Below are 16,625 nucleotides of genomic sequence, written 5' to 3' on the forward strand. Positions count from 1 at the left end.
AGGACCCTTCACTTGCCTTTATTGAACTTCATCAGGTTCCTCTGCACCCAACTCTCCAGCCTGTCCAGACCTCACTGAATGGCAGCACAACCTCCTGGTGTGTCAGCCATTCCTCTCAGTTTAGTGTCATCAGCAAATCTACAGAGGGTGCACTCAGTCCCTTCATCAAAGCCACTGGTGAATATATTGAATAGGACTCGACCAGGTACTGTTAAGTCTCAGAACTGAGTAATACAAGGTTATTTTAGATCAAAGAAAAGTCACACATTTAAAAAAAAAAAAAAAAAAAAAATTATAATTTATTTGGCAAAAACTTAAGAGAAAGCAATAACCAGTAAGATATTTTACTGTTAAATATAAGCAATACTGATTTCAACTCCCTTCAGTACCAAATGTGTCCATCCAGTTTAATTTAAGAAGCAAGTACGTACTGTCCTCTAAATACTGTCACTGATTTTATGTCAAAAAAACAGTGGATAAATCAGTTACGTAACTGTTATCCAAAAATCTCAACAAATGCCCACCAAGATACATTAAGAAAATATTTTTTTGCTCTAGTTTTATAAGTGGCATATTTTATACAGCTATATCCCAGAACACAAGTTTGGGTCAAAATAACTCAAACCATCCAACAAATCAGAATGAGAAGGAAATACTTGAAGTTTAGATCTGGGGTTTTTCCACTTAATTCTTAAGTAAAATTACAGTTAAACTTTGAGGCTGAGAAGTTTTTAAAGGTAACAAGCATTTTCCAATCCTAAAGCCAACCCTCCTCCACTTTTGCGTTTAAAGTAAAATGAAGATCCTTTTTATATCCTGCAATGAACACGAGTTGTCGCTCACTGTCGGGATTCGTTAGTGCTGAAACAATGAACCCTTCCCTGCGAGATCACTCACTCCACGCACAATGGAACAGAGGGTTGGGTTTTTTGAAACCTAAAAGTTCCAAAAAAGGCACAACTACAGAAGTATGGCTGATATAAATCACACTACAGTAAAGCTGCTTGCTATACAGACACCTGAGTATCACTAAGACATACCGACTTACTCAATCACTGAACAGATTTTAACTTCATGTATATGACATTTTGAAGAACTACTAAAATATGACTGATCACATTTCTTGGCTGATAACCAAAGGCCAATTAAGCAAATTTAATTGCAAAGACATTTGTTATTTGCCGAAAAACGAATTACCAATATTTGCTTCTAAAAAAAATGAAATTAGTTTGATTCTCTTCCTTCTAACATCCGTTAAAAAGACTGACCTCTACTTTTTCCTACACCAGCTTTGCTTCTACTATCCATAAAGAGTGAAATAAAATTCTGCCCTAAACTACAGTTACACAGGTAGGGGGAAGATTGTATTTTCAGATTTTACATTGCTGATATTTTTCTTCTGAAAAAGCTTTCAGGACAATTCCAACAGGAATTTGATTGTGTGATGGATTGATTTCATATGCTACATGTGAAACTAAAACTCTAAGGTTCAACTAGAGCTACTACTTCCAGATACAAAAAGAACTTTTTTTAAGAAAATGTGGAAACTATGGTGGATATTTTTCTAAATTACGAGGTGCTTGTCTATTATTCTGAAATACCATTACATTTTTTTTCCAATTTAATAGGAATACGCTAATACTAGAACTTCAAATTTTACTTATGCTGAATTCTAGTTCTCCCAAAAACAGTACAAAGTAATATAACAGTTCTCCATCACTTAAAGTTTTTGAGGGTGGATGGGTTTGGTTTTGTTGTTGTTTAATAGTAGTTAAACTATAGTTCTAGGAGTGGATTATTTTATTATTAGTGGAAACTCTACATTCAGCAAGTACTTGGTGCTAATAACCCCCAAGTGCCCTCTGGTATTTTGTAGAAAAGACCACGTAGAGCTATTTAACTTCAAAAATTAATGAAGAGCAGGTGCAAAAGCCAGTTTTCATAATGGTCTATTTTTGATAAAATAAGCATACTGTAACATAGCTGCATAATAAATCTTTATATGCACAGTAGTTACTCCCATTTTTCATGGTTTTGCTATACGGACAGTTTCAAATTACAACCAACTATTCAGTACACACATCAGCTAAGACTGCCCACAAAAAAATAATTTTAACCATTACTTCACCATTATCGTATCTTTTAGGAAATGTCCCTACTTAATAAATCCTCCATTCTTCAAAATACCTATTTTGACGTTAAAAGGTTTCCACCTAACAAAAGAGAGACTTGAAAATTCATATGACCAGCCAAGCTAAAAGGTTCTACCTTGCAGTCCAACATTGGGGCCAACTCTGACTCTGCGGGAAAGGACAAAACATGTACATGTTTTTCCAGTGAGATTCCACCAGGATGGATCCTATTTCATACAGACAACGATTCCAAAGACTGAGTTACCAAATGTCTGTGTGAGAAAGACTCAGCAGAATGTATACAATAACTTTTTGGAAGAGTCTTCTCCCCTTCTCATCGTTACCAGATTATACAGTATCATTATGATTTATTATTATTAATATTGAATATTTAGTGTCATTATCAGATTGATTACTTAGTAGAAGTGTACCAAATTGCAAGGAAAGACTCCTAAAATGTTGTTTTAGCTAGATTTAAAAGCTAGTTGCACAAAGAGCACAAAAGACCAGAAGCAGACATACCCGTTGTACCGCAGTCTGGCCTTGAAGTCCTTAACCAAGAGACCCTCCCTTCACAGAACTGCCACCGCTTCAGCGCTGTAGGGGTTTAGAAAACCACTATCGGCAGCCCTGGCATCAACAACTGTTTCAAAGACCTGAGAGAGAAACTGTCATTTTGGAAAGCCAGAGAGCTCTTGAACAGTCTCTCAGCAAGGCTTCGTGGGCTGCAAGGGCACACAGCTCTGGGTGTTCTTTTTCTTCTGCGAAAACCAAAACATGTTGATGCCTGAACATAAAGTAAGGTACTGAAGATCAAGAGTTTTTTTTAAACTACCAAACAAAGCAATTTTTGGTCTGTAATTTTTCTTGTTCTTAAGGAGGGTGTTTAAGTCTATCATTTAATTTATCCTCATGTAATTTTACTTTGAAAATTGTTAAGTATCATATTTTTTTTGAATACAAGACTGAGGTCTAGAAGTAAATTACATTGGAAATGGACTTCTGTGTGGATTTCCAAAGAGACCACAGTCACAGACATTTTAAAAATACTTCAAAGGACAAGATAACAGCACACAGAAGTGCCACTGACAGGTATTATAGTCTTCAATCTGTAATTTTGTGAAGTTTAAAAAAAAAAATCTACCCACTCTTCCTCCCCCACATGCTGTAATTTACAGCACCTCAGACTGACATTTTTATACAATTTTGCATGCCTGCAGGTCGTACAATTTCCCCTTTTACTAACTTCCATTATTCAGTATAGCTAAGGCATAACTTACACCTTATCAATCACTTTTAGAGAAAAAATGCAATGCAAACCTGTGTCTACAATTCATTAGAGCTGTGAATAGCTCATTGAACATGACTTTCACACACTCAGGCAATCCCACCTTCTGAAAGAACATGAGATAAGGTTACTTTAATCCTTTCAAAGAACTGCACTATTTTGCCTTCCTTTTATCCCTTTAAATATCCTTCCTAGTTAAGAAATTAACATTCTCTCTCATACAATTCTTACACAAATTGTACTTTTACTTTTCTGCATCTCTTGTTAATTACATGATGTTATCTCCAATAATCTATTCATGAAGCACAGATAACTTTGGTTACCAATAAAAGGGAAAACTTAGCATAAATTGCTTAGCACAAAGTTAATCTTATAAAGCAAGGAATAAAGAGGATCTAACAGCTATTATATGACTTATCAGCTTCTCTAAAAGGGTCACTCTACTTTTTTTCATGAGACTAATTAAATACCTTAACAATGTCATTGAAACTTCATGAATCTTTCAATAAAATACACCCTGCCTCTACAACATGTTTTCATTTATTAATCTCACTTAAAATGCAAAGAGCCAGGAGAACCCCATTGACAGTTAAGCAGGGCCACTCAGTTAATTCTTCTTATATGGTTTAAATGCAAAGAATAATGACCACTATAACCTATGACAATTAAAACTATAGCCATCTGTCACAAGATGTTAATCCTCTTACTTCAGCAGCTACTAGACTTTGTGAAAAGCTTTCCTAAAATGCCCACCTTCCAGTGCAAGGAACTGACTTTTCATCCTCTTGTGTAGGAAGCTCTGCTTCATATATCTTGGATATGGTTCAAAAATTTTCAAGTCAAAATGTATATATCCCACAAACCATGGCTCTTCACATTCAGATTTCATACTATTCTCATTTACTGTGCACAGCATACAGAAAGGGAACGATTCACTGCAATTTGAAATAAAATTTTGGTATTTCCTTAAATAGTCTAAATGACTCAGTAGTGTCCCTGTGATGACTATGACAATCATGTAATTCCATCAAGGTGAACTAAAACCCAGCAAGCACCAGGACTTAATATTATAAGACGACCTTACATAAAAATTCATGCCTTAAATACACTTCAATAAAAGACAAAAATTAAGGTTCAGAGTGATTATAAAACTCAAAATAATAACTGTATGCTACCCATACATGAGTCTTTTCAAAGCTTCTGGAATGTATTTTCTGAGGGGAAAATGCAAGGAGATAGCAATGCTGGTTCAAGTATGTGGACTGCACAGATCCTAATAATACAGGCAGAGAGAGTCTGAGAGAGAACGGGTTAATATTTTCCTCAACTGAGCTGAAAGTAATTTTTTTAATATTAAAAGGTACCATATAACTTGGACAAGCTTCTCTCTGATACTGCACAACTCCAATAGATAAGAAAGTGTGTTGGGAGGTTTAGGCACAAGTCCAGGTCATCTCTAAGTGAAATAATCAATGCCTGATTTCACTGTTTAAGGTCCCAAAAGAGAATTCAGCCATCATGGAGTATCAGTACAAGCAAGGAGAGAAAGGCATGGAATCCCTTGTTATTTAAGTCAACTCATGATCAAATATCTAAAATAGGGACACAGGTAATGCAGTAAAAGGACACACCCAGTATGCTAAAATAATCCCAAACAGTAAAGGAGATTAAAGGTAAAAATTAGATTAATTGTATATTAAAAGTGTCCCTTTTCAGCAAGCTTCGGGACATCCCCCCCCAACACATCAAGCAGGGACATATTCATGTTGCAAATGGAGACAAAAACACTCCCAACTTCTGTATGTTTCTAAAAGAGAAGCAACAAAGCAGAATGGCCCACAAGCAAGCAAACAGGAGGACTGCTTCACAAATAAGCTTCACAGATATGTTTCTTGAACCTCCATCTGCTCTACCATCAAGGTATGTACATTAGAAAAGAAAAATCCGCAAGACAAGCGGTCCCATTCAAGAATAATTCTCAGAAAACACTCCCAAATGAAATGCAAGCACAGGAAAGGTATTGTTAACTAAATCCCAACTCTAGCTTTAAATTCCTAACAGTGCCAATACGCAGAAAATCTGTGCTCCCATCCATCTCCTTCGTACGGATGAACGAAGAGCATCTCCAGCAAGCAGAGACAGGTCATCACAGGAAACTGTGAGAGACAAGTTGTAGCAGCCTGCACTACCTGAAGGAAGAGTAAACCCAAACTTCTTCGATTAGAGCACAAACATAAGTAAATTTTTAAACAGTTGTTTCAAACTAAGTATGTCTTTAACAGTGACTACTTAATGGCTACATAGCTATATATATATAATACTTCCTCTTTGCCTTGATAAAAAATTGTGCTTTGCTTACAAAGGCTTAAAAACCTTCAAATTTAATTCATACAAATTATCAGAAATGGTGTACATACCTATATATATAATAATGTATCTAAATAAAGACTTTTTTACTGTGAGGGTGACTGAGCACTTGCACAGGTTGCCCAGAGAGTTTGTGGAGTCTCCACCCTTGGAGATATTCAAAAGCCATCTGGATACGGTCCTGGGCAACTGGCTCTAGGTGGCCCTGCTTGAGCAGGGAGATGGATAAGATGACCTCCAGGTCCTTCCCAACCTCAACCATTCTGTGATTCTGTATTTAGCAGGTAATAAAGCTGAGATAAAAGAAAGTCTAGCATAATTAACACAGAAAAAAAAAAAAATCTACAATTCTGGTTTCCTCAGGAGTGCTAAACAGCAATCACTTAACAGAAAGGTAAATGACAATAACTACGAAATATAAATGCACAAGTTTTCTGTTTGATTTTAGTATCTACAGAGCATGTGCACATTGGAACTAGCATGACAAGTTAAAGGGTTACTGCATTGAGAAACCGTCTATTTCTCTCTTATTTAATAGCTGTTACCATCATGTTTAGCTGCTGCTGCTCCTCCTGCAGATGGGAATTCATTGATATGATTAAATTTGATGGTATGATAATGTATGGTAATCGTGATTAATCAGAAGCCTACTAGCAAATGGAGGATGTTGGGTATTATGTCACCTGCATTTTAAACTGCATTCCCTCTATGCCAGCCTGACAATATTTGACAGCTGGAGGAATCTCATGCTGCATCTGCTTGCTACTACTTATAGATCTGATAAGAGAAAGTGCCCATCATTCCTTCACTTTCCTAAGTGCTGTAATTATAGGGCTTTGCAGTCAAGTTGTGAAAACAGTGTTAAAAACGAAAGCTTTTTTGCTAGCTGCTGAACAAGCTCTGTCTCACATCTGCAAAGGCTGTAATCTGAAAGAAATGTAATTTGATGCAGCAGCCTCATTCAAACATGATTTGCATGAAATGCTGTATAAAGCACTATCCAAGAAATGTCAATCAACACCACCTGATACCGTGTATCCTGTTAAATGAAAACAAAATGCTTTCTACACTACCTGTGATCTGCCACTGCTATACAGTAATAGAGTGAAAATTTCATTTACTGTTACTCATTATAGTAAAGCCATAGCTAAAGCAGAATAATTGTGAGGAAGTAGGAGAATCATTTTCACAAGTGGCTTTTCATTTCCAGTAACAGTTTGTCTCCTACATACATACTGTCACAAACACGTTCTCGTTACTAAATATCATTGCTTACTAAATAGCAGTTTAAAAATATTGCTGGTACTGAGACACAGGACTGTTTAAATTGTCCTTACTGCGAGTACTGGAGAATATCAGCCACGACCTTAGTAACAGTTGCTAAACCCTGTATTTAGATATAGCAACTCATGATCAAATTTGAAACAATGGAAAACAAGATTACTCCTTATTTGCATTTCCCACAACAAACAGCAAACACTATTGTAAGGATTTCTGTTTTCAAAAGCACCGCAAATTTCTGCTTCTACCCACTGCAAAAGGTGTTTACAGCCACAGACCCAGGTACCCTGTAATATCCATTAAATTGACCCAAGTTTGCTAAAATGGTGCTGTAGGCTGATCCAAGTCAGCCCAAGGAGCACTCTGGGGGAAAAGTAGTAAACCATATTCTAATGTACCTTTTATAATTAATTTGTTTAGCACTAATATATTGCTTGTCTAAAAGAAATGTTTCAAGCAAGCGGCAATGAAGGTCAGCAACCTGTGTTTTGAGCAATGACTGGGCACCTCTTTAAAACTTCTCACAGATAAAGCATAAAGACCTGTTTAAACAGTGTCTGAATTACAAACAACACTTGAAAGCTCAGATTTTGTCAAACTAGAGTTTTCAGAAATGGTGAAAAAAACAAATCAGAACTGATCAACTGCCTTTCACAGCATCTATTTAAGACAACACCTGATGTCCTGGAGATGAAGTAGAAGCATGTTGAATGAGAATATAAAGAAAGTTTACTAAGGTTTTTTCAGTTTAAGGAAAAAAAAAATAAATCAAGTATTACTTGGGATAAAGATGACTGAAAAGAAACTGTAAGGTAAGTTCCAAAACCAAATTACGTCAAAACCCCCTGGGAACTGAAAAGACATGTGATGTAGAATATTCACAAGGGTCTGAGGACAAGTCACTATTAAAGTCTTACTTTCATATGGAATAAAACATAATTTGTTCTACAATTCAACTTTTTCAGACTTGAATTCAATAGTTATCTGCAAGATATCCAGTGCACTAACTAAAGTGTCCTATCAAAAGAGAAAAGCTTTGTGCATTAAAAAAATATCAGAGCCTTCCTGGCATAAATTAGTCAGGCAGATACCAGTGTTACTTCAGACCATTCCCAACTTCAGCTCTGAAACTCAAGTTCACCAAAGTCAACAGAATGTGTCTGTGGGGTGGCCACCTGCCCAGCTCACATCATACGCAGGGCATCAGGTTAGAGACAGCAGCTAAATCAGAATTTATCCCAATTTCCCAAAAATTCTCCTGGCAAAAGACATACAGCTGCATTAACAGGCTGTGCTCTCTCAGCAGTGGTTTCAGAGAAGGATCCAGGGCTGACACACAGGGGGAATGGCCTCAGATCAGAGGAATTGCTCTCTTCTGCCTTGAGCAGTGTGAGGCAGGTTCTCCCCAACTTCCTCTTCATTCCAAATAGCACACTCCAGCCCCAACTTTGGATGCTAGGGATACTTCATAATTTCTGTCTGAAGAATGTTGGCAGTGAAAACACCTTCCCTCTGCCATGCTCTATCCCAAAGTGGGCATGACAAGACTCGTTCCACTTTTATATGTCCTTAAAAAATTGCACACACGCCACACAGGAGTATTACTTCAGTGCTTATTATGTTAAATAAACATTTGAAGCAAAAGGTCTTTAGAAATTTTTCTTCAAGCCAACACTGAAATACTTCAGACACAGAATGTGCTGGTGGAATCACATAAGGCATGAAAAGATCTGAACCATCAACTTAGCTCCTAGTTTCTTATTAAGTAATGATCTGGCCTCTGTGACAGTCAGTTAGCAGCAGCCTACATATGAAGTGTTTAGAAACATCTCTTCCATTTTCTATGTAATTTCTTTTTCACTTGTTTTACCCCATTCTTCACAGAACACAGGAGTTGAAAGAGAAATTAGCCCAGATAAACACTGGAGAACAGGAACCACAATGGTCCCTCTTGTGTAACAAGAAAAACCACAGGGTACATACCTGAACTGGAGCATCCACAAGAATTAATAATCTGGTCAAAAAACATGTGAAAGATTCAGAAGACCCATACAACTAGTCTGTGAATAAAGTCTTCTGTCATCTTCCTTTAAATGGATCAGTCCCCAAAGTAGACTGTTATTTGTGAAGTACCAACTGTGACACCGAGACAGGAACTCAGAAAAAGGCATCTTAACCACTTTGAAGCAGAGGCAGATGATAAAGCAAGACCTTCAGAAGGACTCTGCCAGAGAGGTTAGCTTAATCTGTTCTTTAAACTGTTTAAAGAAAACATGCAGTTGGCACTTGCACAGTTCCAGATTAATTCAAATACCTGGAAAAAATGCTAACATTGACTACGCTTGAAGACTGGATTACTATCAACTACAGCCACCTGATGAGTACTGTGCAATTCAGACAAGCATAGAAGCCTTCACAGAACTCAGGTCTTTAACTCCCCGTTACTACACATTCACCACGCTTCTCAGCTGTAACATGCCTCTGATCTACCATTGATTCAGTCCTAATCAGTTGAATATAGCTCTCAAACTTCACTCACACTAAGGCATCTTGAATGCCTACTAAGTAACAGACAACTTCCTTGCTTGATTCAAGATGTTAAATGTTAAAATAACATGCAAATGTTTAATAAAATGTAAATGTTAAAATAACTCTAAGTAGGGAACACAGATTCATTTCATTATGTCCTTTCTAGTACTTCCTCTCTAAACATTCCAGAAGTTAAACTTTAAGTAAGAAATGACTGAACAATGATCTCTACCCTGAAATATTAAAATTTAGATTCAAGGTTAAGTAAATTTAATCAGTCCCAACTCCAAGCAGATTCAATCCTGCTCAACATCACCTTGATTTAGTACTACATTATTTCTTATCATTGAGAACTCACACCAATATGCTAACATGCTCATTACAACTTTGCTCAACTCTTCAATTACATCCTTCTACAGAAAGTTGTAAGAATTAACCATTACATGGTTACAAGTCACTTCATTAGCCCTAAATGAATAACACCTGGTTTCCAATGCATTTATGATTTGCAATCGATTAGCTCTGATTGAAGCTCTTCCCATGTTTGGAGCACACACAGGCTCTGTGTGCTGAGTAGTTCTTCTTCTAGATAAGATGGGAACTCAGAGGCAATTTTTCCTTCAGTCAGTGCACCAGCCCCTTTTAGGTCCCTCCCTTGCAAGAATTTCTTTACCTTTAACATTTCCACCTCGGCCTCATTCAATCAAAACAAACCATCCAGTTCAAGTTGAAGGGGAAAGCAGGCTACAAATACTTAATTTTAACCCCCCAGTTTTTCAGAAACAAAGCAATCAGAAAAATCAGTTGACTATTATCCTTTGATTAGGCAATACTAAAAATAAGAGCAAATTCAAGTTATCACATATCCAGAGATTGTTTCTACAATGAGAAAAAGGATGAATGAATTATAGTCTGGAGTACTTCTTTGATCTATTTCAAACAGCTTGTCAAAGTTGTCTAACCATTGCTATGCTGCTATAAGTCAACATTTACACATAAACAAGTGAATTATAATGGCACAAAGGCATTTGACATGTAACAGAGCAGAAAAGGTATTCTGCAAGATAAAACATTCAAGTCAAAGTAAATTTGTCTTCAGCTCAAGAGCTAACATACTACATTTAATAAAACAAACATGAGATATGTACACAGTGACACTTAATTCTTAATCCTAATATGAATGATAACCTATGCAAAATTTATAAAGTACTTCATAAGGGAAGTCCATATTATACACATTTTATAACTCAAGTGAGTTATGGAAAGATTCAGTAACTTTCTCAGGGTCGTATAGCAGGTTCCTAGCTGAAGTAGGAAAAAAACCAAACCAAAACACACAAACAAAACACTCAGGGCAAAACACTGGATCCTTCTAGTTAAGCTAGCCCCCCTCCTCTTGATGAGAAAAGAATTACACTGACTCTTTGCTAGTGGGTTGCTTACATAAAAAGGCAGCAAACAGTCACGCATTTTCCTCTAGGCAAGAAAAGCAAGAGTCCTACCAAAAACATTCGATCTATTTTATACTATCTAAAAATATTTTGCATGCAATATTAGCTAGGTTTGCAGTTCCTCTCAACTTGCAAAACCAAAAGTGAACAGAATTAAAATCTAATTTCACAGTCAATTTAAAAAAAATTAATTTCCAATTTTTTCTACACTGATGTAAACACACTTCAAAGATGTCAATTACAATGCCTTTACAGATATTCCTTGTCCTCCAATTTCTATTCCATCCCAAATTGTATTTATTGGAAAAGCAACTCAGTGTCAAAGGAAAACAAATGCAAGATACTTGATTTCATAAAAAAACAATTAGAACTACTTTTAAAATGTTAATAAGGTCTCCACATAATACTGAAGGCTGCTGGAGAAACTATTTCCTCTGAAAACCGCAGCAGTTTTTAATAGAAAAATACCTCTGGTTAAATTGTTGATTATAAAAGTATATAACATAAATTTACTTAATTAAACTCTGCTTTTACTGCTTAACCTTCTTGTACTTCACAGAAGAAACAGAGCAATTTAAAAGCTTAGTTACTGTACAAAACATGGACATCACAAATCCTCACAGTCCTGTATGAAAAATACTCTATGTCAAAAACAACCAGGTAATAAAAGTCACAGCAGGTTTCTGAATCTGCTTCTTTCAAATACATCTGATCTCTACAGAAGTAATTTATTGTGTGATATTACACAGATGTTCACAAACATCTACTGCCCTCCTTTAACACTGCACACATTAACAGATTACAATTTGTGTGTTTTACATTTGGGATACATAATATATGGGTCTCTATTTGAAAATATTTAAGGCAATGTTTCACAAACTACTTTTTCTTTTGCTTATTTTGATGCTTTGCAAACCACCTGAACTAAAAATTTAGGGCAACAAAAATGTGAAATGATGAGAAAAGGTCTAGAAGCATGCACTCTCTCCATACACAGAATTAAAAAAAAAAAACATGTGAAATTAGCTCAGTGAAGCAGTTAAGTGCCTTGTTTGTATTAGAAGTTAGAAGCATAAGAGAAAGCAAGGTCATGCAATGCTATTTCCATTTTTTTTATGAAAGTAATGATAAAAATTATTGCCAATTTTTACAATAAATATATATTACTGCTTTTTAATCTTAGGTATTATTTCAAATAGCCTTTTATTATATCAAATAAAAATTCTATTTATACGGAAAGAGTCAAGTAATAAAATGAAGCCCATATTCCTTAAGACAAGATGCATTCATGCCTCTCCCACTGGAGAGACTGGTTCAACAATTTTACAGTTAAACAGAATTAATTCTGCTCTCAAAAATCCATTGACCTTAAGCTTTTAACAAACATTTTCAACTGCAGAGTGTATTGTCAATATTTACAAATCCTTAAAATTATATTTCACTAGAACAGCTTTTATTTGCTATATTAATATTTCCTTGCAAATGTATGCTTATCCATATCAGAGAAGAAGAAACAGCTGCTACTCACTGGAAATCTCTGGGGTCCTACAGCAGGTCTTGGCTGGGCTGGAACTGGCAGCAAGGGCACTGAAACAAGAAGCACCTTTTAACACCATTTGTTTTACCTAACAGTTGTTGCTGTTATTTCCAAAAGCAGTTGCAGGAAGAAGCCATTATTAAAATCTGCTACGTTTACGCTCACATGTCACAGTTCCTACAATTAACTTTAAGCAACCATTCCCTCCCCTGCAACATGCAACAGGGCAATTAGGATTCTCCTAGTTAATTTACATAATTTAATTCTGCATTTCCCAGAATTAAATTGCTCCTTGTTGCAGGACGCAAAACTAGAATACTTACTCAGCCAAAGACGCCTCTTAGACAAAGCTGACAGAGACTCTAAGGATAATTTCATGTTTCAAATAGAAGGATACATGATTAATTTGCCTTTTCAACTTCACGCCCCTCAAGATTTCCTAGGTTTCTCCCAGTCTCACCACCAACCTCCCACAACAAGCATGAGCATGAGAAGCTCTATCTGGTATAAATTTACTGTTCATAGGAGGCAGGCAGTGGCAATTAACAGCAAGTAAAAACCACTTAATCTGGCCTTGCCACCATAATGGTATATGCAACTGTGATCACAGTTTGTGCAATCACAGAACTGCTGAACTCGGATGAAAGACTGCTATTTCATAAAGAGACACCATATTTCAAAAAGGAGACCCTTTTCCTGAAAAATAACCTCCAAAATTAGTATTTCAAGGGGATTAACCTGAATTACTTGTCCATACAACTGCACTTGAAAAGACTAGTCACACAAAAAATATTTCCCAAAACATTCACTTAATATTATGGTGTAATGCACAAAGCACATACTGCTGGATCTCCCTGGGGACTGAATCTGCGTTTGAATCCCCAGTATGAAGTGTAATGACAGACTTCCTGTTTTCCAGTGAAGTACTTTTTCCTCCGAGTTGTCCAAGTGGTTAAAAGTACAAATGTTTCGACATTAAACAAAAGGCCTAGAGAAGTTAAATAAAGCACTTCAAACAGCACCGAATGTGTTTGCTCATTTACTAAAAACTTTTAGTAACGTTATTTTTCTTCAGTTTGTTTTTAGCATTTCTGAAAGTGAGAGGAAAACATTTCCACACACAGAGTTAAACATCAGCTTTGTAGATAACTACTGCATTACAATTCAGAGCAGGAAAGATGTCAAGAAATGCAGCTAGTTCAAGGAAGAAGTTGGGTGCACTTCCCAACACAGGAGTTTGCTGAAATGCCTCAAAAAATCCCTTTTTCCCTTGGTAACTGAGGCGCAAGAACTAATGCATTAGTGCTTATTTTTAGTTCATGCCCCTGTCTGGTTTCTATCCACTTTTGTTAAGTACTTGTGGTTTACTAGTTCACAGACTGATGGGGTAAACTAATTGCACCAGTCGTTCAGCACCGAAGGGCTGCATGCAAAGTTTGTCTCAGGTTACACCAGAAAATTAGTTGAATAGTCTCATCTTGGCTTCTAATGAGCATCTGTCAATATCAAGCAGCCATGGCCAACAGGAAAAAATTGACAGGGTGCTCTTGACAGACCTAGGACTAAAATAGCTCAGGTATTACAGGTCAGAGAGGCACTCAGAAAAAATGTGTAAGTTGGGAAACAAAGAAATGTCAGCTGAGCAGGGCACTTGTGTCTATTTCAGTATCCTGCCTCTGGCAGTAGCATATAGAGATATATATCCATGTATTTTAAGCAAATTAATTTAATACTCATGAAAGATAATAGTTCAAACTCTGTGCCCTTTCAATCCTTGGACACTTGCTGAAACAGCAAAGTAGTCTCAAATAAGCCTTCATTTTCCTGATGTTAAATCTTCCATAGGTTTGAAAATAGGTTTCAAAAATAATACAGAGCATGTTGTTAGACACTATTTTAAGAAGATTAAATTGCTTTTGGTTGTAAATTCCATTGCTATACCTGAAAAGTTGAAGAACCAATTCCTATATTGATTATTTAGGAGAATTAAAATGCAATTTTTCCCAAGACACCAAACAGTTTTTAAAAGGTAAATGACACACTAATCTACTGAGCTGCCATAAACTGCTCACTAGTTCATGTCAATTTTGGCAGCACCACAGTATCCCTGAAATAGTTATTTGTGGTATAAACATTAAAGGGAAAAAACTCCATACCTGTATCACAGACTGAATGAGTATTTCATAGTACGTCTATGTACAGTCTTCCTGTATTTGTCAATTAATTATACTCAAATTTGGACACACATTCAGCCAAAAATTACAACTTAGAACCAAAACTAAGGTACAGAATAGGAAACAAAGAAAACTGTATGACAAGCAAGCAACTGAAAGACATGGGATTCAAATCCCACAAGAGGCACAGCCCAACGCCAACTGAACAGTACCTGCAGCAGATATGTGCAGAGGCTCACAAAACCATTTTAGGGGTTTGATAGAGTGAGTCATTCTTAATCATTTATGAAGCTTCAAAGACTAGAAGTAATAGAAATTTGTTTGAAACAACACTGACTTGAAAGTAACTATTTTTAATCAAGATTCAAGTCTGGGGAGGGAGATGATGACCATTGTAAGAGATCTGCCTTTGAGACATCAAAGGAATAAACCAATGATAGGATTCTTCAAGAGTGCTTCAACTCACTTTCAGGCTTAAGTAGCTGGCTACTAGAGCTCTTATACATGCTATTTTATTCACATGAAAGTTTCATGACAATTTACAGGAGGTTTGAGTCTATTTTAGAAAGCACTGATATACCTGACGCATTTCAAGTCTAAATCAAACCAAAAAGATGTTGAGAAAGTGTATTTCTATGATTTGCAGTTAGAAAAAGTGTCCCTGGTGCTGACAATTAGAAGTATGTGAGCTTAATTCTGCCATAAAATTAGAGAGGAAAGAAAATGCCAGTGTATGTTAAAACATGACAGCACACCATTAAAATTACCAGAACCTAAGTGTACATATCATGCACTTCCAGACATGGCATTTTTAGCTTCCAGGCACCACACTTTCAACAACAGAATCCCAATAAACTTTGCACCTATTTGACTGTATTTTCCAATGTGTAAAAACCCTCATGGATCTGGAAATATATTCACCCAAGAAGGGGCAGAACATCATCAAGAAAATGAATTCAATCTGATCTTTCATACTTCCTGTTACCCTGAAATAAATGATGCTGCATGTGAAAAACATCCTGATGCTGTCAGTTACCAGTCTCTGCCTACTGGGACCTCAAGGAGATGCATTAAACCGAGGAGGACTTTTTAAGAGGAAGTTTAGGACAGCTCTTTAGACAGCTTTGCCTGCAGTGACTACTTAAAAATTCACCTTAAGATTTTAGAATTATGCTCATCTTCCCTGAAGACAACTACTGATTTCCTACACATTTTCCTTAGGTGTGCAAAGGAATACTTTCATGTTACATAAGTGCACTGTTGCAAACTAAGAGACTGAGATGGCCACTACTCTCACCCACTACAGAAGACTCGGCTTCCTATACACAATCTCTAATCAAGATCAAAATTCTACAGTGATTTAAAAGATTGCATTTAACAGTATGCTGCACATCCAGCAGAAACATTCAGTAGTTTCAAGTGCCAAAGATTCCTTCAGTAAAACGGACAGAACAGAGGCATTTCCTATGAGCCAGCTGCCACCAATACACTCAGCAAAGATCTTCCTCACTGAAATGCAGGTCTTACACTATTCAAAAATGTATCACTGATTCTCCAGGGCTGCTCATTCTAGGAGGATGACTAGATTTTTACCAGTCAAGAAATGAATGTGCACACAAAGCCAGCAGGTATTAGACCTAAAAAGACTCCAAATCCAACACTGAAGATCTTTTAACATGCAGGAAGTAAACAACTTTGTTAAAATGACAATCTGCAAGTAAAGACAGAAAAAAAAGACTATGCTCAAGATAAAGCAAGGCCCTTGGAATACCCATGGTGACAGATGTAGTGGTAAGGCTGAGACAAGCCTGAAACCACCTGATAATGTGAAAAGAACTCAGTCAAAAGAACGAAGATACACTGGTA

At 36.4% G+C, this 16,625-nt stretch overlaps 1 protein-coding gene across 1 annotated transcript in view; it reads right to left on the bottom strand.

The window, feature by feature from the left end:
- Window positions 1-12,576: 12,576 nt before the first annotated feature.
- The window catches only part of LOC104519683 (RNA-binding protein 33), a gene marked incomplete at its 3' end in the record, with an annotated part of 33,640 nt that continues 29,591 nt past the window's right edge, over window positions 12,577-16,625 (bottom strand). The window contains exon 10 of the mRNA XM_010168062.1: window positions 12,577-12,635. Within this exon, the coding sequence (XP_010166364.1) occupies window positions 12,577-12,635 (59 nt within the window). The remainder of the gene's footprint in view (window positions 12,636-16,625) is intronic.

Source organism: Antrostomus carolinensis, unplaced genomic scaffold (genome assembly GCF_000700745.2).
Source record: "Antrostomus carolinensis isolate BGI_N321 unplaced genomic scaffold, ASM70074v2 scaffold12995, whole genome shotgun sequence".
NCBI classification, from domain to species: domain Eukaryota; kingdom Metazoa; phylum Chordata; class Aves; order Caprimulgiformes; family Caprimulgidae; genus Antrostomus; species Antrostomus carolinensis.